This window comes from Xiphophorus hellerii, chromosome 4 (genome assembly GCF_003331165.1).
Source record: "Xiphophorus hellerii strain 12219 chromosome 4, Xiphophorus_hellerii-4.1, whole genome shotgun sequence".
NCBI lineage: Eukaryota > Metazoa > Chordata > Actinopteri > Cyprinodontiformes > Poeciliidae > Xiphophorus > Xiphophorus hellerii.
In genome coordinates this window covers 6,189,435-6,214,545 of record NC_045675.1, presented here as the reverse complement: position 1 = coordinate 6,214,545, position 25,111 = coordinate 6,189,435, and the positions used below count along the sequence as shown (strand labels likewise).

General features: G+C 36.0%; 1 protein-coding gene across 4 annotated transcripts in view; it reads left to right on the top strand.

The window, feature by feature from the left end:
- Positions 1-10,305, top strand: part of tspan4a (tetraspanin 4a) — a 180,498-nt gene extending 170,193 nt beyond the window's left edge. For all 4 annotated transcript variants that reach the window (XM_032560620.1, XM_032560619.1, XM_032560618.1 and 1 more), the window contains 2 exons: positions 3,487-3,570; positions 9,797-10,305. In XM_032560620.1, the coding sequence (XP_032416511.1) occupies positions 3,487-3,570; positions 9,797-9,865 (153 nt within the window). In that variant the 3' untranslated portion in view covers positions 9,866-10,305. The remainder of the gene's footprint in view (positions 1-3,486; positions 3,571-9,796) is intronic.
- Positions 10,306-25,111: the final 14,806 nt, after the last annotated feature.

Sequence of the window (25,111 nt, the reverse complement as noted above, 5' to 3'; positions counted from 1 at the left end):
TTATCTGTAAGGCATCCTTCAAAAACAACATTTTCCTTTCAGCTCACATTTCTCCCTTACTTTGTTGAAATTTATGAAATTTTAAGGGGAATGAACAATTTTACAAGGCATTGTACAACAGTGCCTCTGGGAGAATCAGAAACATCTAAGATGCTTTTTGAACCTACATAATATTAAAATATGGTACATCCATACTTCATGGATGTACCAAGGTGTGGATTAGATGGAGTACGAACTACAAAATGTCCTGAAACTGACAGCAATGCCCAATTTATGTTTGCATCCTTTGGGACATCCAGTGTGGTTGTTTTGCCAATGGAATAGCTAATAAAGGTTAATCTAAAGTTGGATGGGCACTTTCATTATCTATGCAAGGGGAAAACAATAGGGATGAGTTGCTGTCAGTTCAGAGGGGCAGCCAAGATAAAGGAAACATTGATAGGGCTCCCTTAAAGAAAGACATGCTGCCATTCAGCTCAGAAAGCATTGAAAGGATTGTTGGCAGAGTTTCATGAAGTCAACACCAACCACGGCTTTAAACCTTTGAAAGGGTTAGATGCAGACCTCTTCCTGTTGTTTCTGTGTGTGAACATTGATTTGGTTTAGAAAGGGCTAGGGTCAGAAGTCAGTGGGCAAAGTTTTTGTTTTTTTTTAATAAAATGTACCATTAGGAATCCTCAGCTTCATGAATTTGGTTCACTTATTTCCTTCACATTTAGGCTTGATGGGGCACAGACTCAGCCACAGTTTCTTCAGTTTCCTGCTGTTCAGAGAGAAGGAACTGCACTCAACAAGAATGTCTTCTACTGTTACACTGTGAAGGTCCTCAACACATCAGATCTATCTGTAGCTCCCTACTGTAACTGTAAGATCCAGGCACAACTCAGACATGTATCCATCAGTAACACCTTAATTACTCCTTTTGCAAGAATTCAAAAGGAGTAAGGTCCTTTGATTACTCCTCAAAATAAGTATTTATTTTGTTTGGTTTAAATAAATTCATATGCATTTTATCATCCAGTTCTGAAAACCAAAATTCAGAGTAACCATTGAGTCTGCAATCATGTAAGCGATGATACAAACCCTTTCTTATTATTGTGTTGTCACTGTTTCCAGTTTTTTTCTTTAGTTCTTATGCCTCAGATGATTTTGCTCAGCTTATGCTTGCACCTCTGAGGGCCCTCACTGAAATGTTTGCACACCCACTATGTTGTCATTTTGTCAGAGTCAAATCTGGAGCTAATCAATACCTGTAAATGCAACCAAGTAATTTCACCTTCGACTGAAAGTCCGATGTGTTCTCTAAAACTGATTGTCGGTCACGTCTAAACAGAAGGTGTAGTCTGGTATTAGTGTCATGTTGATATTACGCCAATTTTCTGCTGATTTCTTTACAGCGGCAAATCAAAAAACATATTTTATTTCCCTGAAATCTTTAACGTGATTGCATTTATCAAAAATTCCATATGCCAACAGACTGACATGTTAATAGCCGACCAATCTAAGAAACAAATCGAGCATCAAATGTCCTAAAATGCTAAAGCAACACAAAATAAAATTATTTGAAGGCTGTGAAGGCCACAAAAATGTGAACTGCTCAGGGAATGTTTCCAGGAACATTTCTCTAGGAATGTTGGGCAAAAGCAAAACTCTTAAGGAGGCAACATGTACTGGTATCTGATCTGGCCTATAACACTTGTGTATCTTTGGGAACAACCTGAAGGCTGTTGATTTTCAAAAAAAAAAAAATTAATTTCCGTGCTGGATCTGTTACCTTCATGACCCATGACAAACTGACAATTTTTTTTATGCGTTTATACACTGTAAGATCAAATTGTAAATTCTAGGCAATGATATTTAGTATATTTCTTTACAATAAACAGACTACCAGTTGGAAATAGTTCATTGGTTACAAATAAAAACATCATAACTCCTCTGGATTTAAGTACTCACTCCACTTCAGACATGTCTGTAGCTTTTATGACTTCAGGAGAAATTACCTTTCTTTATCTGGTAAATGCCTCACGTGAGCTCCTAACAAACCACTGGTACTCAGGTAGACTGACTAAAACTGTTTTAAAGTTTGTTACTTTTTTGATGAAGCGCTTGATGGCTGTAAATGAGCTTAATCCCAGAGCTGAGAGTTACACTGAAAGGTCACAAATCTGTTTTATGGGAGTTTGCAGTGGAAGTCTAACCATAAAATATAAATTTATATCAATTCCATTGCAGCTCTGAGATCCAGGAGGGTTGCAGTTGAACAACAGTGTGATAAATACCCCCAAACCTGTCTTAAATTTAGGCCCACTGCATGACTTTCCATATTGATCCAGCCCAGAAGCATTTTTCAGGTATATATATTTTCTGGTTCACTGACACTTCAAGCAACAGTAAAAAGGAGAGAAGATTGTGTTTGGTTTCCTTAGCTCTGACTCAGCTTCCCAATGTAAGAAGATTTGAAATATAGCACAATCATTGTGTCACGTCTGCTGAAAGGAATAATTTAATTAGAACAGTGCAGTAGCCTGTTTTGATAACACTCTTCCTTCCTACAGTACATCAGGCCGTACATGCTGCAGTGTATTAATCATAATCCAACACACAGTTTGGCACACATGTCAGTGAAAGGTCTATTGAGCCATATAGCAAATGCCACCCACATCGCTTCTGGTTTTAGCGTTCAGTAACACTTAGAAAGCCACTTACTTTGCTTTGATAATAGTTGTCCTTTTCATCATTTGCTTATATCACTGATCTGGGAGATGTAGCTCTGTAATTACACCTCTCTTCTTTTTGCAAAAAATGTTAGTTTTAAAAGACAGTACTCCCAAAGACAATTTATCCTTGCAGATTTTCACTGTTTTTGCCTTTTTGTTATATTTAAATGTTTCAGGTCATAAAAAACATGTCAAAGACAATCTGGGTATATTCGAAATGTAAGTCTCAAAGGATGATTTAAGCCCTGTTTTTTGATCTAATAATGTGTTCCTGGAGTAATTTTGGTAGGTTCTCTATGTTTTCTTTCCCCCTTTTGTTGATCATGACTTCTTTTGTGATTTAAAGCCTCAGGAAGGGGTTTTGGGCCCTTTCCAGACTGATACAAGATATTATTCTATTAAGCATCTTTAGATTTGGAAAGGTGGGGGCGGGGCATAAAAAATGTCACAACATAAATCTGAAGGGGGTTAAAAACATTTTTTTCTGCATTTGATTTTCTCAGCAATGAAATTATCTCCTTATCATAAAATAAATATGAATGTTTTGTTGTAAAACAAACTCAAAACAAGATCTGTTCAGAGAGGAAGGAGATAGTAATAAATGACTCTATGTTTTATTTGACCTTTATCTTAAAAAGTAAAGCTCCTGGAAACATAAGTGATCATTTTTAAGAGCAATCGTTATGGAGAAGATGTTTGTTGTTGTAAGCTGTGTTTTCTTCTCATCTTTTAAGGTTGGCTTAGTCTCTCTGGTTATGTGTCTCTGCAGCCATGTTACGAGCGAGTAAAGGACTGGCTAAACGACAACCTGGTGGCACTTTGGATCTTTGCTCTATGCACAGCTCTCACTCAGGTAATGACAGCTTTAAAAATTTTTGTTTTTTGTAATAAACTTTGTCATGTTTTTGACATTAAAGCAGCTTAGACTATGACATGACTGAGTCTCACACTGTTGCAACATGAAGACTTAAACTAGGGGGTTTTGTGGATAGCCTCCTGAGGACCACATAGTGAGCTTGGCTTTGCGTAAAATTCTCTTATCTCCCCTGCAGCTGAGTGATTCGTGATGTGCTTCCCTAATCTGAGAGGATAGATACTCCATGTTGCCTAAAAACATCAAGTGCAGAATGCTCCCCTGATGCTGCAGGCTTATTTTCAGTCAATACCATTTTTAGATAAATGAAAACCGGAAAGAACATGTAATTACTGCCAGATTTATCGCAAAGATCTGTGGTGTTTGCCGGCTGAGTCACAGCCTTATATCAGCCTGTTCTCATTTCCAGGGTGCCACATATTGTCGAAAGTAGAAGAATCTCCTGGTGTCACAACATTTGAACCAAACACTGTCTTGTTGATCAGCAACAACAAAACGTAACAAATTAAAAACATTGCTGGGAAGTTTAGATTGGGGCACCCTGAATAATAGTTTCTGTCATACTTATGTAAAAATGCAATAACATAGTGGAACTACTGTACATCTTAATGTTATACATAATATGGCTGTGCTTATAGTAGTTTATTGACAGGTTAGGTTAGGTTAGGTTAAACTTTATTAATCCCATAGGGAAATTAAGGGTTAGTTTCCAGAATCCTTGAGATGAGTTTTGAAGTTGTACCTTTGAGAGTCCATAAGCTGCAACTGAGATTTTACAAGGCATCTTCCATAATTAGCAGGGTATCCTCTTAAAATGTGTTAAATATTTTCCTAGAACCTCTTGGTTAGTTCCTACTAACCAAGAGGTTACTGTCCTGGACACTTTTGTGGAACAGTCTTATTTAATTTGTTCAGTTGCAACCTAGTATTTTCCAAAACTTACTGATTAAACTCCCAGAACTTACTTGCAGTGGTTTTGAAGTGACCTGACATTTTCTGAAACATAATTGGCACACCCTGAAATCATACCTACATTCCAGATTTTAAAGGTGATCTTTACAGAACGTACAACCTTTTTCCCAGAACTTTTAGGTTCCTGAAATGTAAAGAGTAGGTACAGGAAACAGACTCTTTCATTCAGTAACTTATGATCTACCACTATCAAAAGTTTTAAAGGTAACTTCTCAGAACTACAGTACACTGTTCCGTAAAAAACAAGCTGTAAGTTCTGGAAAGTACTATGTAAGCTCTGGTAATGTAACCTGTTAGCTCCAAAAAGTCACCTCTAAGTTCCAGGTAAATACCCCAACAGTCTCTAGAAATTAATTTGCGAGATCTGGGTGTGTATTCTCTTACATTTAGACAAAGTTATCTAGAAGATAAAACAAGAAGACAAGCATCTTGTCTGTTCTTGTAAAAGTAAGCTGTAATCTTCAGAAAGTAATCTGAGGTGTCAGTAAATACCTTGTAATTCTCCAGGTAAACAGTGTGTAAGTTGTTGGAATAGACTCTATGTTGAAGTAAATAAGCCTGTAAAATCATAAAAGTCTGTTTGTCCAGTAAAAGCATCACTTAAGTTTGTAAACAACCGCTGAATTTAAAATAAGGGACCTGCACATTCTAGGAATGAAAGTAATACATTTCTGTGAGGTCCCAAAAAGGTTGCAAGTCTGTATACCATGCATTATTTACTGTATGCTTTTTCTGTATGTGTATTGCAACCTTAAACTGTACTGTTTTAGGGTAAATTCTCTCTTCTATCTGACCTATTATTTCTTTCTTGAGTGTACAAGCATCATCTTGAGAATATACACATACCGTACTCACAGCTCATTTTTCCTTTTTAAGTGCAACCTTGTACAATTGTGGGTGTTTTATGCTAGCATTGGTAATGCATCTAGCTGCAAGTCTTATTATAAAAGACAAGGCTGCATAGAATTATTCCCACAATGTAAATAAGAAGCATACCCAAGTATGTTTCTCTTTTTTAAGAACATTATCACAGTTCTAGTTTATGAAGGTAGTAAAAAGCTTCATTTTAGAACCCCAAAATATTTATGACACAGTTTGTTTTCTAGTGTTGCTATAACTTGGAGCATCTAGGGGAAAGAAACAATATTCATGTTTTTTTACAGTAAGCCCTGGTGCTTCTAGCCAAATGTAAGTGATAACCAAGGTGTGGCAGAACATTTTTAAAACTTGTTAGAGATCTTGTTAAGGCCACGGTTTAAAACTGACTCTCTGTTGAAAAATGTATGAAATAAAATGCTCAGGGACAATTCAATGAATGAAAAGAATGTTTATTTATGAGCAAAAACAATAGGCTTTCTTTCAAGGGTATTATTTAATTTATTTACACACTCAAACACACGCCCACACTCAGATCATAGCAACACTGAGCATTTTAAATTTTAAACCAGTTTTTTTATGAGAGATGTTTTGTGTCGAGATACCCATTTCTATTTTAGTTGTATTCCACAGTTTAAACCACAAATTTTTTGTGGAAGCTCTTTAAGACCTACACTCAGTTAAACACCAGTCAGATATTTTAAGGTTCATTCAATATGAACTTCAATTTCCACTAACCTGTATAAACATACTAAAAAAATGAATGTATATCTAATAAACAACTTTACTGATCATACTCGTTCAAACTGAAAGTGGATATTAGTACTCCTCTTGTTACAATCCCAGGTTCTGCAGGGAAATTTAGAGTCTCAAGGTGTGTGTGGCTGTTACTTTGGCATATACCATCCATCCAAAACACTATGGCAGAAAAGGCAACCCACTGACTAATGGAAACAGCACAGCTCTGACAGCAGGGGCTTCCCACAGCGGGACAACACGGCCCACCACACTGCTAAAACTGCTCAAACAGCTTGAGGAACAAGACAAGGAGCTTAAAGTATTCACCCAGCCTCCAAACTCCCCGGGTCTCATCCAAACCAGCTTCCTACAGGGTGCACTGAAAAAAATTGCCAAATCTCACAGGTTCATGACACCCTCAGAGATCTGTTTATACCCCACGAATAAGAGCTGTTTTTAGCAGCATGCGAGCAAACTTAGTTTTTATGAAGTCAGCTATTGTAGTTTTAATTTAAGTTTCTGCTTCAGTTTTGACTTTTTATATAACTTTTTCTTCCATTTGTCTTCATTTCACTGGAAACTGTCAAACTTTTTGCTGCAATAAAATATGATAGATTGAGGTTTTTGCAAGTAAGTGGGAAAAAATTTACTTTCTTTCAAGTTGAAGAAAAATCAATAAAAATTGAGCTGACATTAAATTATCTTTTAAACTCGTCCAAAAATGCTTAGAAAGTTGAATAAGGTGTAAAAGGCCTTTAAGAGAGTTTGTGAAACCCACTTCATGATTCACTTCTTTAATCATTAAATTAAAGAACTGAATCATGACGTAAACCATATTAAATTGCCTTTTGTTGAAATGCTTTGTGAAAATAAAGTTGATTTGACTTGACTTATAATGTCATCAAAGTGATGTTGTAGAAAGATGAAAAAACTGCAGCTTTTGTAAGAAACCAAGTTTTATTTTGCAAAATTATGTTCGCTCAGGTTGCAGACTGAATCGGTCTGCATGAAGAGCTGAGACTAATCCTTCTGTTTGTATAACTCTAAATTTACCAAGAGTTAATAATTTTAAAACAATCTTATATTTCTTTTTCCAACTTGGATAAATGAAAGATTACCCTTAAATCATTAGAATTTAAATTTAGGAGATCTGCTGCTGTGTGTTCTGGTTGAATATACTGTCATGTTTTATCCTAGTGACACATGGACTAAAGGCACTAACGTATCCTTAAAAAACATTTGTTCCTAAAAAAAAAAAATCCACTGCAGTAAAAACAGCATGTTTTTCTCTGCTAACATATTTTACCAACATATAAATATGGGTAATGTGCAGCATGCATTAGGAGAACCTTAGGCCATATTTAGGTATATTTATGGAAAATACACACTGCAAAAAGCATCCAGTTCTCCAATGTGCTCTGCTTGCTTTAGAGATTAAGCAAACATAAATATCGAATGACAGCAAAAGAAAAGTGATTGCACTGCAGACTTTACAAATAAAGGGTAGGAATATGTATGCATGCATAATTCTGTAATTTATTTTGTTTATTTAATTTAATCATTTCTTATTTATATAGTGACAAATTAAAACAAAATGCTATTTAGGGCACTCACTTTACAAAGTGAGTTATTTAGAATTTAATTCAAATTCAGTTCAGATCAGTTTAATATATTCCAGTATAATCAATAGTCAGATTAGGATCCAATGACATTCTAACTTCATTATACTGATTATACACAGTAATGCAAATTGCTAATGTGTTATCTCTCCAAGAAAGACCAGCTGACTGAGCCAAGTCATTGACTCAAATCTTTCTACTTCTCCAATATAGAAAGCCATTATACAAACCATATGATTATTTTCATTGAAAGTGCTTCACATACAGAGGTTAATGAAGTGAACTCCACTAAATTAAGTCTTTCCTTTGAGGGCAGAATTACTCTGGTGCACTGAGGACAGTCTGTCCCAGCTGGGAGTTGCATTAAGTGAGAACTGCCACTCCCAGCAGGTAAAGGGCAAACTGTGCACAGCTGTTCCTCAGTAATAGGAACTAAAACTCCAACTTGTATTTATTGATTGAAAATAACAGAATGCACTGACAGAGAGCAGACGCACATTTATATTTTGTGTTTAGAAACACAGTCCTGACCCTGAGTACATCTGACAGATTTAATGGTTGATTTTGCAGTTGCTTAGTATTGGGCCTCATGAAAATGGAAGTGTGGGTCTCACCTCATTACAGGAAACTACTTTTTGTCATTTATATACCTGCTGGGGTAGTAATAGAAAGTCATATTTAAATTGTAAAGCAATCACAAATATGGCTCGCTGCAAAAAGAGTTCAATTTGCTCAAATCTGCTACACTTCAAGTTATTTTGTCATGATGTGGGGCTGCACTGTACTGAGCTGAAAAGCCTAACCGATAACAAGGAATGCAAAAAAGCCATTAGCTGGAAATCTGATATGAGACACACTAGTAATATGTTAAATGCTGCAATGGTCCAATGGCATAAAATAAATCAATGTGCCTCTTTGCACTGCTTTGTAAATAAAGAAATAAAGCAGATAGTGTGGGTGAAAAATTGGAACAGACTCAAGTTAATAGCACATCTTAAGGAATCCTTACTTTTTCTTTTCAATATTTTACTTAAATCTATTATCTATATTTGTTTTTTTCAAAATTAAAGATCGCAGATTTTACTAAAGAGCATAAATTATTTTTTTACTATAAGGAAAAGGTCTCCAAACCTACAGAATAAGGGTTTAGAAATATTTCTTTCTTTACTTCCTTTAATTCTTTTTTCTTTAGCACCCACATATACTTTAATGTAGGTTGCAAATAATTCCAAAGCTTGTAAATTGAGTAAACTGCATTAAAAAGCATCTTAAAAAGACAAAACCGACATTCTTAGAACTTGGAGTGTGAATAACGCAATGATTTTCTTTACAAAAAATGCAAAAATAGTGAAATTTATCGTTTATAAAAACTGATCACATTGTAGCAGCATGTAGATGATATTTTCATTTAAAATTACATTCAATAAAACTAAAGAACTCAAACATCCATCGTGCACACCTGCTTATCCTTACAGGGTCCCAGTGCAGTTGGAGCCTACCTCCAACAGTCATTGGCTGAGAGGCAGGATACAGTTTGGACAGGTGGCCAGTCCATCACAAACATACATCCATACACACACTAATATAGTATAGCTAAGAGCAATTTTAGAAAGGCCAGTTGTTTCTGGGTTGTGAGGGATCTGGAGTACCCAGAGGGAACCCAGGCAGGCAGGGGAGAAGACTCAATGTTTTCTCCCAGGTCAGAATTTAAAAAAATAATTCAACCAAACAGAAGAAGATAAAGGTTCTCTGGAGATACTAATTGTTTAAAGAATCAATGAATGCTTTAGAAATTTGCTTGGCTGGATTCTCCTCTTATTGTGATCTAAGAAATGTTTGGGATGCATCACTTTCAGAAAATTATTTTTCTTTTGTCATTTATGGTTAGCCAGCAATATTACAAAGTACAAAATGATCCAAAGATCTCCTTTTATGTCCACCGCAGCCGTCTTCAGAGACATGTGATTCCATTAATCCCTGCTTTTTCTGTGTCTCTGCAGATCCTGGGTCTGGTCTTCTCTATGACAATGTTCTGCCAGGCAGTGAAAGTAGAGACTTTTTACGCCTAGCGATCGACTCCTTTGCCCTTCAGAGTGCTTGGATTGTTTCTCATCTAAAAGGGACTCATAAACCTCCCAACCTTGCGTCCTCCACTTTCTCCATTGAAAAACTTTTTTTTCCTAAGCTTGTCCTCTCTATGACATTTGCTCTCAGATGTCACCAGTTCACAGTGCTCCTGCTATCGACCAGCGCAGTGTCAGTGTTATCTCTCATTCATGTTTTGCTCCGTGTTAAAAGCTAATTTTTTGTGATATATTTTATCAAACAGTATTATGAACATGTATAAAACAAACGTAACCCTTTTTTAAATATGTGTTTTGTTTAAATTATTTTCAGGTTTGTATGTGTTTTAAAAATAGGAGCTTCAGCTGAGAAAAGCGCACTGGGTTTTGTGATGCAAGTGCATGTCTCCTGCGATGATGTGAATTAAATGTTTTGACTCGACAGATCGGCGCTCGTCATGTTTTCATTCCTAAAGCAGCAAAAACTGAATTTCTTTAATGTGCATTTCCGTTAAACCCCCCCAGCTGACAAACAAGAATAAAAATGGAAATTTCTCAGGAAGCAACGCTTAAAATGGTTAATTCAGTCCCTCTGCTGAGACACTCCAGATTCATTAAAACATTTTGTAATTACCAGACTAATCACACATTAATTCGATACGTTTAACACACTTGCTCTGAATCCTGTGGCTTATTTATTAGCTGCATTTACATGGAACGTGAGGATTGCACCAAGTCTCAGTCAAAGAATTTCAATGAGCTGTGCAGTGGCAGAAGCCCTGAGACTGGCCTGGGGCAGTTTCCCCCCAGCACCAATCACAGCTGAAATGACAAAGACTCATCTACAGTCTTTGAAGTCTCCTCTGGCCCTTTTTGTGACTCCCTAAGTTTCTTTTTTTTTTTCCTTAAATTTCCTATCTTGGGCAGTCAAGCATAATCTAGCCAGTGAGTACACCAGAGACGCACTTTGATTAAATTGGCCCATAGGAGAGAAAATGCTTTAGTGTTTTCTGCCTCAGTTTGAAGTCCAAGTACTGCAGGTGCTGGACCCCTTTCTTCATTTGTTAAGAGTTTCCTTCAATAGCTTCTCTCTTTTAATGCCTCCAAACTATATGGGCCTCAAAGAGCAGAAGTTCAAGTGCAATCAAACTGTAGAAACTTTTCAATTTCCTCCCTAAAGTCAAACTGAGTATGTTTAATCTTTTGGCAGAAATGAAACAAAGAACATTCCAGGACTTTTTATTACTTTAAATAGCTAACCATCCACAAAATAAAAGATTTCAAAAAGGGTGATTTTAGGCGGGGTATGTATCTTCTGAACAATTGGATAGAGAGAACTGAAGACAATCCGAGAGGCAAAACCTTTCACAATACTGCAAGGTTATCTCAAGGGAAGCAATAGATAATATATTTGGGAGTACAAACACATCCAAACTTATTTTAGAATGAGAAGAGCAGACCAAAATTAGAATCAGAAATGACCCATAACTCAACCCTATTAAAAATGTACAGACTACGATTAAAAGTTGAGTTTGTATCTGGAAAGCAACCAATTAAAATGAAATTTACAATTTCTCACACGTCCAACCAGAAATAATATGGACCCTAAAAGGTGTGAGATATCCATAAATCAGAAACATTAAGAGCTCACACACAAAAAAAGGTGTGTGGTATACAATAAATCAGAAAAAACTTGCAAAATAGTGCTTTTACAGTTTAATTCTATAGATGGGAGTGGATGCTTTAGGAAAACGTTTGAGCAAAATGTGAGACGATCTGAAAAAAAAAGGACCTTCCAAAATGACAATGACCCAAAACATACCAGTAAATTCAGCAAAGACCATCTGAATTCATAAGATTCAGAAATGGAAAATCTTTTTTCAAGTCAAAGCCCAGATTCTAAGAAGTTATTTGAGCCACAAGTGAGAACACCGGCACAGTGTCTTAATTTAATCCAATTTTCACAAAATATATCTTACTTTTTTAGTTTCTATGTATAATTAATTACTTACATCTTTGTATGTAGATATAATTTTTAGAGTAAATTGTATATAAAATACAGTATAATTAGACAATGTGATTCTCTTTTTTTAAAGTCCTGTTTATATTACAATCAGTCCACAGCGGAAATAGAACAGTTGGAACACATTGCTAAATGCACAAATATAAGATGACTATCATTTGAACAATGAGTGAATTGAAACTTCTCACCAGAACTGTAGTGTGGATGTAGAAGGATAGTCTTCCTTTTTTCTGTTGAAACCATATTCATCTCAGTACTTATTGTTCACTAAGCAAAGGCATATATTTCCACCCATTCATATCTGTTCATGGTTTTCCACCCACAGAAAATGAAGATTCGGAGGTTTTAATTAGACTCTTCCTCTCTGAGCCTATATGGCTTCCTGCTGGTTGCCAGTTCACAAGAGTGACCTAAAAACACTGTACCTCCTGCTGCTTTTGCTTTAGGGAGTTTCCACTGTACCCAATGATCAAGTAGTGATTATGCAGAGTATTATTATCACTGATGAAAAGAAATCACACTCCATTATGTTATATGGTAATATGTTCTTTCTTATTTTTTTCAATAGAAGTAAATGATCCTGCAACAGGGTTTATTACCAATTGTGTCAAGCAAAATTTTTCCACAATGTTTCCAACAGACTCGAGAATAATTTATGCTATTATTTGAAGTGGGAGGGATTTTTAAGCCAGTCTACATTCCCTTCCAAAAGTGTTCATACCCCTTGAACCTTTCTCTTATTGTTTCAAGTTAAACCTGTTCCAATCTCATTTCACTTCACAGTTAATTATTGTAATCATAGGTGACAGACCAACATACTTTGTGATCATACATGGTTTTACTTTTTTTTTACTTGTAAAAATCTAAAAGTGGTGCATGTATTTGTGTTAAGTTTCTCTGGGTCAATATGTTGTGCTGAATTTACATTTGCAAGCTACTTTGTGTCAGTCTATCTCATAAAACCAAAGCAAAAAATATTGAAATTCATAGTTGCAACATAAGCCTATTTCTGCAAGGCACAATCTAAGCTTTTACTAAAGGAAAACCCCACTAAAGCTTTATATTATATAAGAAAATGTCATATTGAAGATGTGACGCATGAATGTGAAATGCACATCTTTGGTGTTTGCTGCAGAGCACAGTAAAGCCTCTGTAGGAAACTGATATTCAAGTATTAATCACGTCCTGCTTCCTCCTCCAATGTTTTATCTATCATTGGCACACATTCACACATCTGTCATGTCCGCATCATGTTTGTGTTAAACAGAACCACAAAATCATGTCTCATATTTCAGCTGTCCTTTCACTTCATTTTAACATCACTTTATGTCACAATATCTGATTGAATGAAGGCAGGAAAGACAACAACGTCGCCAACATAATGTCAAAGGAATGCAAATTTAACAATCAATAAAAGATTCAACATAGCAGTGAGAAAGGGACCCATGACTATGCAAGATCACAGCTGGATGTATTCTGTTTAACATGTAAATGAATCTAGAAATGTGTGTTTTAGATACAAAAAATGAGAGAGGGTGAGGCTGTCTTTTCATTGTTGTTGCTTTACGTAACTTTTACAGGGCAAAAAACATCCCCTATGTTGCGAATTATATACTGGATACCAAGGCTGTCAGATTGCATGCATTGGTTTTAGAGATTTCATTAAATATACCCTTTGCATCTTTGCTTCCTTCAATTGTTCTTATTAAGACATAAGTCCGGTTTATTCTCAAAGCTGCCAAATGCAGGGTTTCACAGAGTTAGCATTATGAAACAATGAGAACGGATATCTGTAGGCTTACTGTGGAGGATAAAACATGTTCTACAAAACTTGACAACAGAAGACTTAACCAGTTTGGTTCGTGCTGCCTGTCACTGTGTCCTCTTCTTGCCAATAGCAGCTCAGTTACTGTGACAGTAGAAAGAAAAATAAACTATTCTGGTGTTGAGAATTTTCCTTGAATGACCAAGAAATGAGTAACAGAGTAAAAAAGAAAGAGAGAATGAAAAGAAAGGTACACACTGGCCTAAGTTAAGGTTTCGAGACAATACAACCTGAGGATGAATGGATTTCTGAGCATCTCTAATGGACTCATGCTTTTATTACGTTTTCTGTGCAGGCAGAACTCTTTTGAGAAGACACAATGAGAGAAAATTAGGTGTAAAATGACTGCAGAGATGGAAAAAAAATGCACAAGGACACAAAAAGAAATCTCAAAATACAAAGTGACTATTGCAGGGCTTAAGATGACCACAGAGAGAAAAATCTCATAAAATAGACAAATTAATTACAAGAACATATAAATGTTTAAAAAGAAAGAACTAGATTGATTTAAAATTGTTGGAATGATGCTATAATAGAAACACTAAGTGATAAGAAGGAGATCTAACTGAGTAGAAATGTGTTACAATACCAGACAGAATCCAAAACTGCTCATCCCATTTGTGTATGAGTTATTATGATCTCTAATCCTATTACCTTTCATTTTTAGGGATCTAAAAACTTATAAGAATTAACAAAATTCAGCTTCCTTATGGTACTCAAAGCCTTTTAGAGGCTGTGTTTAAAACAAGTATTTGGACCCCTGCAGATTTCTTGCTTTTCTGTAGTTCTTCTCTGTCCCACATAAATATTTCAGATCATCAACACAATTTGTATATTATACAGAGATGAAGAGCCACTTTTGATTGATTATTTTATTGATTGCGGAAAAAAACCAAACATTACAACAACAACAAAAAAAAAAAACCTGATACTTTAAAAAGTATCTCGTAAACAGCTGGTTAAATCAGCCTTTGCTATCACTCTGGAGGAATTGAATTAACTCCAAATCAAGGTCCCAGTAAGTAACATTCATTGAATTTAAGGCTGAACTTTCTCTAGGCCACTCCAAAATACCTATTCTTCAGAATCATCTCAATATGATGAGCTTCTTCTGAAATGCTATGTTAGTTTTAACCCAATGGCATTGACACACACACACACAACCTCTACAGAACATCTTCTCAGAAACCTCAGGGCTTATGATACAGTTTGGCTAACAGGGAGGAAGGGGTTCAAAAGTCTTGTGCATTCATGAGACTCTGGAACTGTCTCATGTATGCATGTAGAGCATGCAGTGCTTTAGATGTTGTTTTAGGCTCTTTTGTGACAGATATGCCACATCAGTGAAGAAAATTTTACCAGGACAGCCCTTCCAAAGAACGTTCCCCTGTGGCATGTTGAGTTTTGATGTACAGAAATATGACGGATTGCTTTTTCAGATCTTTTAGCCTTCTTTATGTTCTATTTGAGTGACTCTTTGATTTTATGGGTCTGATAGGGATCAAGATTGGGTGTATGTGATACTAAAAGTGAACATGGCTTTTTAAAAAATGTTTTTAATCACAGTTAACAGACTGATTTTTTTTTTACTGTAGAAGTAATAAACTTCATTCAGCCAGGGACAATGTACAGCTCAAACATAATGCCACTTTTGTAATCATACGAAACATTGAAAGCTCTTCACATTTCAGCCACATTCACAAATCCTCAGACATCCTTACACTAATATACAGATTGGTTGGCAACTCAACAGTAATTGCCTTGGGGCCAATGGACATATGGTAGGAGGAAGCTGGAATCAAACCCATAACAACTCTTCCCACCGCCCTCCCAGTAAATTAATGATTTAACAAGGGGCAAATTGCCCTTTTCCATAGAGCTAGCTTATTTGCTGTAGTGACACCGATTCATGAAATGTTTAATGATGTGACTTGACAAGGATCTCTTTATCCACCTGTGAACTGGCTCCTTTTGTCACACCAGTTTCATGGACAGACTGGAAACAAAAACATTGCACCCTTCAAATCACCTCAACAACCTGAAAATAGCAATCCAGCTCTTGAAAGTGTGCGCATCAATCATGAAACAAGCATGAAAAGTCTCGCCGAGGCCACGGGCATATGAACTGCAGCTGCTTACCTCACAACAAACCCCTCTCGAGAAACCCCAGCTCCAGCTCTCATCCCTCTGTTACTTCTCAAATTCACCTCACTGCTTCAGCAGATCTCTGTTTCCTTTCCACGCTGTCTTATGCATTATTCACAAGCGTGTTCGCAGGCTTTCTCCCCGTCTTGTGCTTGATCAATAAAACATACCTGCTCACTTGCTCCCTCACCTTGCCATCCTGGGATCTCTCCCAAACCCAAACCTGGAACCCCTTTCTGGACGGATAAAGCAGCATAGATGGACAGCCTTTTCGAACTGGGAGAAATGGCTTTAATCTAGGTCGTCACTTGTCAGTGTGAGCTGTGTTTCTAATTTGGAGAGACAGGGAGTCCCTATGTTTCCCACTTGGTTTGGGTTGTTTTACTGAAAAAACATCCAAAAAAGTGTTGAAAACTTCTGAAAAATAGGCTATTTGTGCTTATGTGACGCGATATGAAGTGGAAACACAATACAGAATATTAAATCAGCCAGTAGAGCACTAACAATGTCAGGTTTGGTCAATGTTGTAGAAAAGGGAGAACAAACTGAGCCCTTAAAAGATTTTATGCATATCTGAAAGGTATTTCATCAAATATAACAGACTGGACTAAATTAAGCAACATATTCTTTCACCTTCACTGTCAATTCCAAGCGGTTAATTCTCCATTTGCATTCATATTATGATCTTTGTTCATAGAAGAAAGGTAAACCTGACAGAGCTGATCATTTTTTGAACTTTATATGATGGTAATGAAATCCCCCTGGGGTATATTGCAGCTAAATGGAATTGGCCATCTATCACCAGGGAGGCTGACATTTCAGATTCCTTCCCTCAGAATGAGAGAAAAAAAATCTCCGTTCAGCGTCCATTTGTTGTAATGGGAGGCTTGACTATGACCAATCAATAATGCTGCATCATGTTGGTGGGGAGGCCATAGCTTGCTGCTAAAAATCCCTTCTATTGTTCTATTTGGAAAATGGCTGCAGGTTCCTGAAGATTAGGATCTGATTGTGCATTTCATTCACATTAATTCAGGAGGATCCATAAGAGTAGGATAATAATGACAGATTAATTTGTAACAACTCACTTGAGCTGAATGAACAGAAACTTGAATGAATCACTTTTGAGGCTTTTATACAGGTCCAGATGAGTCAGGCTGCTCCTACATGGATCTCTGGGAAGTTCAGCCTCTGCTAACAAATTATTTATCTATTATCAGTCGATCACAATTAATTACCCATAACTTTCTTCTAAGCTGTAAATGATAAAAGTCATGGTTTCATGTGAAATACTCTCTCACACAGCTAAACAGTGCTTCCTTGGTGTGTCATGTTTTAGAGCACTTATATCAGTTTCTTACTCTTTCATTTCTTATTTAAAGCAAAAGTCTTGGCTGGAAAAGCACTGTTGGAACTGATAAGCTTAAAAAATGACTGCTCACCATTTAAAAGTGACAGTTCATCTGTTAGTATTGTGCTAAATCTCTCACGGCTCGCTGTGATTGAGGCTAAATGTTTCCTTTTCACCTGTGGTTTTTATGTTTTTATACTCAACAGTTTTGGTGTAAAAAAAAGTTAAGTCCTTAAACTGTATGCGGTTAATGGTGACTCTATGATATGCTGGATATAAAACTCAATAAAGATAATATTTTATCTTCAGCAATAAATATTATAATGCTGTGGTGAACCATCCCAGCCTTCAAAGTATTCAGAAAGAGCCTTGAGTAGATGTAGAAATAAAGAAATAAATGAAATCACAAAATGATTAGAGTAGTTCTGGGTTAGGAAACAACATGACAACATCCAGCACTTCTGGTAAACACAGTGCACAAAAGGCTTAAAATAAATGGCAGTTTGGTGACCCCAAGATGAAACTCTTTCCTGCAATTTTGTAAGAGTAAGCTTTAGAAATTTCCTCTCTCTACTGTAGGACTGGTGGCAAGATAAATGTAAGTTCTCCTCCAGTCTTGTCTGAAACAATCCTAATCCTTTTAAACGTTTAGATTATTGCTTTTAATGACTGTAAGCAAAAGTGTAGGAAAGAAGATATTTTGTTGCCATTTTATGGCTCATAAAGAGCAGCTTGTATCTGCTGTGCTTGAATGTCATGTTTTCTCATTTTGCCCATTTGGAAGAGTTGAAGAGTAGGGCTGAACAACATGATGATCCAAGTTCTTGAAGAATTAGAAACATTCTTTGCATTTCAATTCTAAACTCATGCTCAGATGCAAATGTTTTGTTTTTCTAACTTTCTTTCTTACAGGAAAATTGTGATGGTGGTTTTACTGTAAAAATTTGTGATCACTGGTGAGCTCAAGTTTAAAACAAAGTGCAGGATTTTTGCACTTGTCAAAGTAAATTACATCACATCCTTTGATAAATGCCGCTCAGGGCAGTTCCTACATAAATCTTCAACTGGAAATGATGAGGACTGATGTGTTGGACAGAGAACTCAGCCTCATAGTATGATAGTCAGAAAAGAGAATCCTGGACACACTGGTTTCCATCTTGGATAGCATGATTACTGGATCCAGCGGTGAATTTAGGGACAGAGTTTTGTTCAAGTCCCGTTTAACAGAATGAAAACTGTTCTCTATTCTTTGAACATTTTACTTTAAAATATGAAAATGTGAAGATGACTCTTAAAATTGCAATATTTCAAGCAAGAATGAGTTTGCTTTTCCAGTTTGTAATTTTCAGTCTAAATAGACATCTGCCTATTTTTCAGTTGTATATATTGTTTGCATGTCTTTAATAGCTTTATTTTTCCATCTCGCAGAGAATTACCTTCAACCTGAACACAGACAACACTGCTTTTCAATTTACAAATAGCATTCTCTGATTGTTCTGTATGCAAATAGGCTCAACTGTGTGATATTTTAAGTTTGTTGATCTAAATTAAGTTTTTGAGTGCTTCTATGCTGACATTGAATGTTTGAATAGCCATCCAAGAGCACTGACAAACTGAAGGATAAACTGAAAAAAAAATTAAAAGTTCCAACAACCATTTCCTTTATTTACAAAGAAATTCATGCTTAAAATTAGAATCAATTCAAATGTATATAAATGCAAGTAAGAACAGATTTGATGGGAAAAGATCCAAACAGAAACGTTTTGTTAAATTTAAATGGAAACACTTTTGAAGCCACCGTCCTGCATTTTGCTGAAATAGCAAAAATCCTTTATAAGATAAGGTGATAAACAGGTTTCCTAACATTTATTGTGTGTTCCCACATTTTATGATGAACTGAATTTGCTTCCTGGCCTAGTTTCACTTTTGAGTGACCGTGCATGAAGGAAAGTCAGACGTGGCAGCTGCTGTGGCGGGTGACCATCTATCAAACGCTGACTGCTTTTGTTTAAATATCCACCAATCAACTGACACAGCAAATTGCAGTTCAATTTGTAAGCAGTGGAAAATAACTTCTAGATGAATTAAAATTAGGTTTTTCAAGGCAAAAGGCAGGAAACACCAGAATGCTGGCCACATCAATAGTCTTCTAATTGTTTCTAAAGCAACCTTTAGTTCAAAAACTTCAGACACATGAACTCTCACTTTTTATGCTTAGGTGTGATGTCAACAGCAATAATTGTGTTGTTGGTGAGCTCAACAGGACGCCGTGGTCTGCTGAAAGCGGAAGAGACTTTACCTCATTAGAAATCCCCCTAAAGTGTCAATTGAAGCTCTCCTAATTGGTTTTCCAGGAGAGACTGTGTAACAGTAATAAGAGCTGAAGTTATTAGGCAGATCACAACAGGACTGTTAAATTTTTTGTTGCACCTCCTTTAGTGTCACTGAGGATTTGTGAGTTAAAATTTTAATTATAGTTGTCAATTATTATAATTTGTAAATATCAAACTTCCTTTTACTGTAAAACTCTGATTATTGATTTGTAGAGAGGAAATTAGTTGGCTGTATTTCTGTTTTAATTTGAAAATTTGTTAAATATTATTTTACAGAAACAGCTTTGGTTATTATCTTGAATTAGTTATTATATGTTTCCATGGAAAAACATTCAAAGCCTGACATTTTCTTTACAACAATAAATGCCTTTTGTGCACTCACATAACAAATAACCCATTAAAACCAAATCTTTCTGTGAATACTAGACAAAAAAACTATATATCATATATTTTTTCACTTTATGGAAGGTTAAAAACTGTGTTGTCACTTTTGTAGTGCCGTGCAAAATTAACCTTGAACTTTTGTCACATTTATGCAGCAGCTTTCCTGTTACAAAGTTCTTTACACCCAATCAAATTTACAAATGACTTTACTTTCATACACTGACACACAAAATGGTAGGCAATTTGGGGTTAAGTGCACCCTCTAACAAGAGGAAGCTGGGATCAAATATGAAACACTCAAGTTTTCAAGTTTTTCCTCAGTTTCTCATTTGGATTTATGTCTGGACTGATTGGACCATTCTAGGAAGTAGATAGTCTTCCTTGTAAGGATGTTGTTTGTACACTAATATTTTCCTAGAAGCCTTCTTAACAGGCTGAATCAGAGCCACAAATTTTATTTTCATCATCTGTTTCCTGGCACATAACATTCATTCTCTGATTTTTGCTGACATATCACATAAAATCCACTTTTACCAATCACTCCATGTTGAGCCACTAGCTGCACTGGAAATGTAAACTTCTGGTAACCTTACTCTATGACCTCAGCAGAGACAGCACTGAATGATTCAAACTTCCTCCCATCAGTCAGCAGGACAAAGAATGACCTGCAGGTTGATGTTAGGTAAGAGACCAGTGTGACCTCTTATCTAATATTTATGCAGTTGTGCACCTACAGGCTGCTTGACAAATCCACATGTGCAATTTTGGTGCGCTGTTAAATTTTTTAAACATCCTTAAATGAGAAGGGGTCATGGCTTTTGTCACAACAAATTCATCACTGTAGAAAGAAAGATGCACACTGAAATATTGTATTTAGTCTGCTAGTGGACTGGTTGTGCACTGTACATACAAAAATAGATCCTAGATGCTGAATTATTTATTTCTTTTAGCTCAACGATTTATTACTTAAAGGAAATGTCCTTTGGAAGCACCTCATTAAAGTTAGATGGGGACAGAACATGCCCTCCTACAAGTTATATTTAGTCAATTAACTTTTATTAAAGGGTGTTTGCAATTAAAACTTTCCTTTCAGTGTCTGATCAAATGAAAACTAAACTGTTTAACAGAGAAAATAAAAAACTCTGTAGTGAATTTGCATGAAAAAAAAAAAAAAATTGTTGTGAACCTGTGGAAATCTATCAAACATGTTATATAACTTAGTAAGGCAAGGCTAGTGGTGATGTGGCACATCTGCGATTACCTTAAAATACATATTGAGACTGACCATCATATTTAAAATTTCTATTCAGTTGATTAAATAAACATTACTATGTGACACACGTAACAAATCTCATTGCTAATGTACCAGTACTGATTGCTCTTTTTTCTGCATTAACATTCAATCTAAAACAGTTTGATAAAGTTACCGTCTTTGTTGATCTATGCTGAAATCATTCTCTGCACAGTGCAGTATTGTGGGTGTTCAACCAATACAAACTTGTATGCTATTTCTCCAAAGGCTTTGTTGCTGAACATAGCTCAAATGCTGATTGTCCATTTGAAGCAAACAAAACATGACTTCATCAAAAATAACACAAAGTGCAAGAAAAAATTAAAATTAAGATGCACATCTAAAAACAGACAACTGCTACACTCCACTTTTTTCTCTGAAAGTTTCTGATGTCTCTCCCTAAGGAGAGTAAAACAGCAGTCAACATCAGCAAGGGAAGACCAAATGCCAAATAATTTCACTTATTTCTGACTCAAAGTGGTATCCACACCCTGAAGAGTAAGTGGACATGTTCCCACAGCTGCAGTCTCTGGTGTCAGTAACTTTCTACATAAATATCAATAAATAATATATAGTTAAAAGAAGAGAAGCTAGTGGAAATGGTTCTGGCTGCAGCACTGTAAAGCAAATTACCAACCAATTCAATCACTCTTATCTATGAAAAAATAAATAACATCTCATCTAAGAGTCACTGAAGGTCATTGTGAGGAAATATAATTAAAAATTATATTCAAACCTTGATCACTAATATAACTAGCAATGGACAAACATGAATAAAAAGTAAATACTATGCATATTGGAAAGATTTTAGAATACAAGTGCAAAACAGATACTCAACCATATTATTTTTGGTACATTTTTTGTAAATAAGTGTCTGTGTCTGTTAGACACAAAATATGTGCTAAAGAAATATATATTTAGATCGGTTTTCTCTATGCCTGGTGCAAATTATAGTAATTAATTAAATTTTTCTCAGACAAAAAACACACAAATGATATGTTCTATTCCATATATCAATTCTAATAATTCAAAGTAATCAGAAATGTGAAATCTATGAATCTCATGCATGCAACAATTGAAAAAGAAAAAAATAAGCATGAAGTTCTGATAGCATTTCAACACCAGGGAATGTAGTACCAAAGTTGGCACAGGTCCTACTTTCCAGACAATGAGGGAGCTGTTAGATCCTAAAGCATTTTCTTCAGCCACTTTTCAGAGTTCTACTGCAATCTCAAAAGTTTGTAAAGATTGGCTTTGATGTCCGTACCACCTGTGGTTCAGGCTTCTCAACACAAAGAGTTACAGAGAAAGATAATAAACCCCATTATCTTCCTGAGACATTAACTCAGTAAAATGTATTGAAGAACATTGTACCTGTTATTGTTAAGCTCCAAGAGTGGCCAAAACTCTCAGAGAACAGCTCTTATCTTGATAAAAAGCTTTTTATTTACAAATCTGACCACGCTCAACAACATGTGATTCCTTCTGCATCTGTGTGCACTGCATTTTTTTGCCCTAGTAAATGCACTTGTATTGTATACTGAGTGCTGGAAGATGTCTAGATTCCCCCCATGCATAAAAAAGGCATGTTTGGACTGCCAGATTAGCATCTTAACATGGTTAACAGAGTTGAGCGGTGGTATCACACACTCGCCTCCAGTGTGTTAAGAAAATATAAAAAAACATCCATCGCCTAATGTAGGGCACCTCGACTTGAATATTTCATGCTGTATGCCTGAGCATCAAATCCAATCCCATCTAAGTTAACATGATTACAAGCACTACATTATTAACACAATTGTGTGGAAATGATGTGCAGAGAGAGCATTAGTGATATCCAGATCAGTTTTTCATCAAATGTAATCTTCATGGTTGTATAATTTTGGAAAATGTCAGGGTCATTCCTGTCTCTAATCTTAAAAAGGAGACGTCTGCTCTTCTTATCACCAATACACAGAGGAACACTCAGTTTCCTTTTCAAAGAGATGATGAGGCATTTCATGCATTTTCAGTCAACTCTGAAATACTTCAATCACTGTGTCAGCTCTCACATGTCTTAATCTTCCTTTATTATTATGGATAATTGTTGGATTGGGAAGACGACGCAGAGAAGCAGAACTCTAATCTCCTAGTAATCCAATTTTTAATAGTTCTGCAGGGTACTAAAGGTCTAAATTTATTACTGCAAATAGACATATTTTTCTAAGACTAGAAAGAGGAATGAAATATTACTATTCTCAAATTTTAAATCTTAAGGTAGTTGCTCTGGGAGACATACAATCGTGCAAACAAAACAAAAAAGGGATGCAGTTTCTTCCCAATAGGCCAAGAATATTTTAAGCAAATGGAACAGACAAAGAGCCCTCAGTCAGGACCTGCTTTATTGTATCATCGGCTTGCAGCACAGTACTGCGACAGGAGAAAGACATCCCCTCAGCTGCTGCAGAACGAGAGTGGAAGTCGAAAATTATGTGCCAGAGAGCAAAGGCATCCTGCCAGAGCCCAATGCATTAACCATGCTGTTTAGACTCCATAAAATAGTCCACTTGTTTCCTTGAGGGAAACGCAGAGTTCATCCGGGTAAAATTGAGGGGTTCTACCCGTTTGGGTTTCTGACAAAGACCAGAGGTTTTCTTTGGAGAGTCAAATGAAACACTCTGACACACCTTCAGTAAGGGCCAGATTTAACTCTGAAGAGTCAGGAGGAAACAGCTGCTGCAAAACATGTTCACCAATGAAAAGCCACATGAGAATAAAAGGTTTGACGTTTGGTGCACTGGACCCTGACATCGCGGGAAAAAAAGTATCCATGACAAACCATGTTAAAACAGAGTGTGAGATCTGCTGGGAGTAGAAACTTCTTGACCTTGACTTATACCAAAGAAGAAAAGTAAGCATAGCTGTCCTTCATTCATTATGACTATCCATTACATATATATATACATATCTTTGGTCAAGACCCATATGCTATAGATTATTAAATATCTGGTATTAAAAGTGAGTTTTGTGTTTTGTATGATCTTTTGTTGGAAACTGTTACTGAAGCTGAACAAACATGTTTTGGTCCTCTAACAGACAATTTCAAAGGGTTTTACTTTCTTATTGTTTCTGATCTCCCTGCTCACATGAACACAACCTTCAAATATAAAAACTTCTTTTAACATATAAAAACATTTAAAAAAAACAATGTGCCACAGTGTCTTTATTTGATAATAACAAAGGCAACCTAAATATAAAAATATGAAGTTTTGTAAACTTTTTTTCTCTTAAGGCTTCATTATAGAATTTATTCAGTTTAATGTCAGGACTTTGACTGGGCCAATGCACATTGATTTTTTTTTTCAGCTGTAATGCTGCCAATTCAAATTTGGGCTTCTCATTTAATTTCAAGAATACATAATGTAGAGAGGGTGAGGCTGATGATTGATTTATTGACGACAAGGAGTAAAGGTCCTGAAAAACTTGCCAGCATCAGCATCTCTCCAACGACCTGCTTAGTAGTTGTTATGATGTTTTTGTGATGATATTCTGGTCTTGGTTTTCTCCAAATATGTATTTTACAGTATTGCCAAACATCTATAGTATAAAAACCTTCTAGATTACCTAGATGTAGCCTTTCAAAACTACAGTATGTCCTGCTGCCATAAGCGTCTTAAGACAAAAAAGATCTTTTTCTTCAGCCCTTCTAATCTAGCTGTAGTTTCTGTCTTTTTCTAAGTCCCTCTTGAAAAATGTAACCTGCTGAGGCCGGCAGAGCCTGAGCTGTATTCTACCTTCATGTCACATTTGCTCTCTACCACTTTGCTGTTTTCGCAGCAATTTTACTTCTATTCATGTCAAACACTGGGCGAATAATTAAATTTAGTGACTTTTATTACCCAACAAAATGGCCTCTTCATG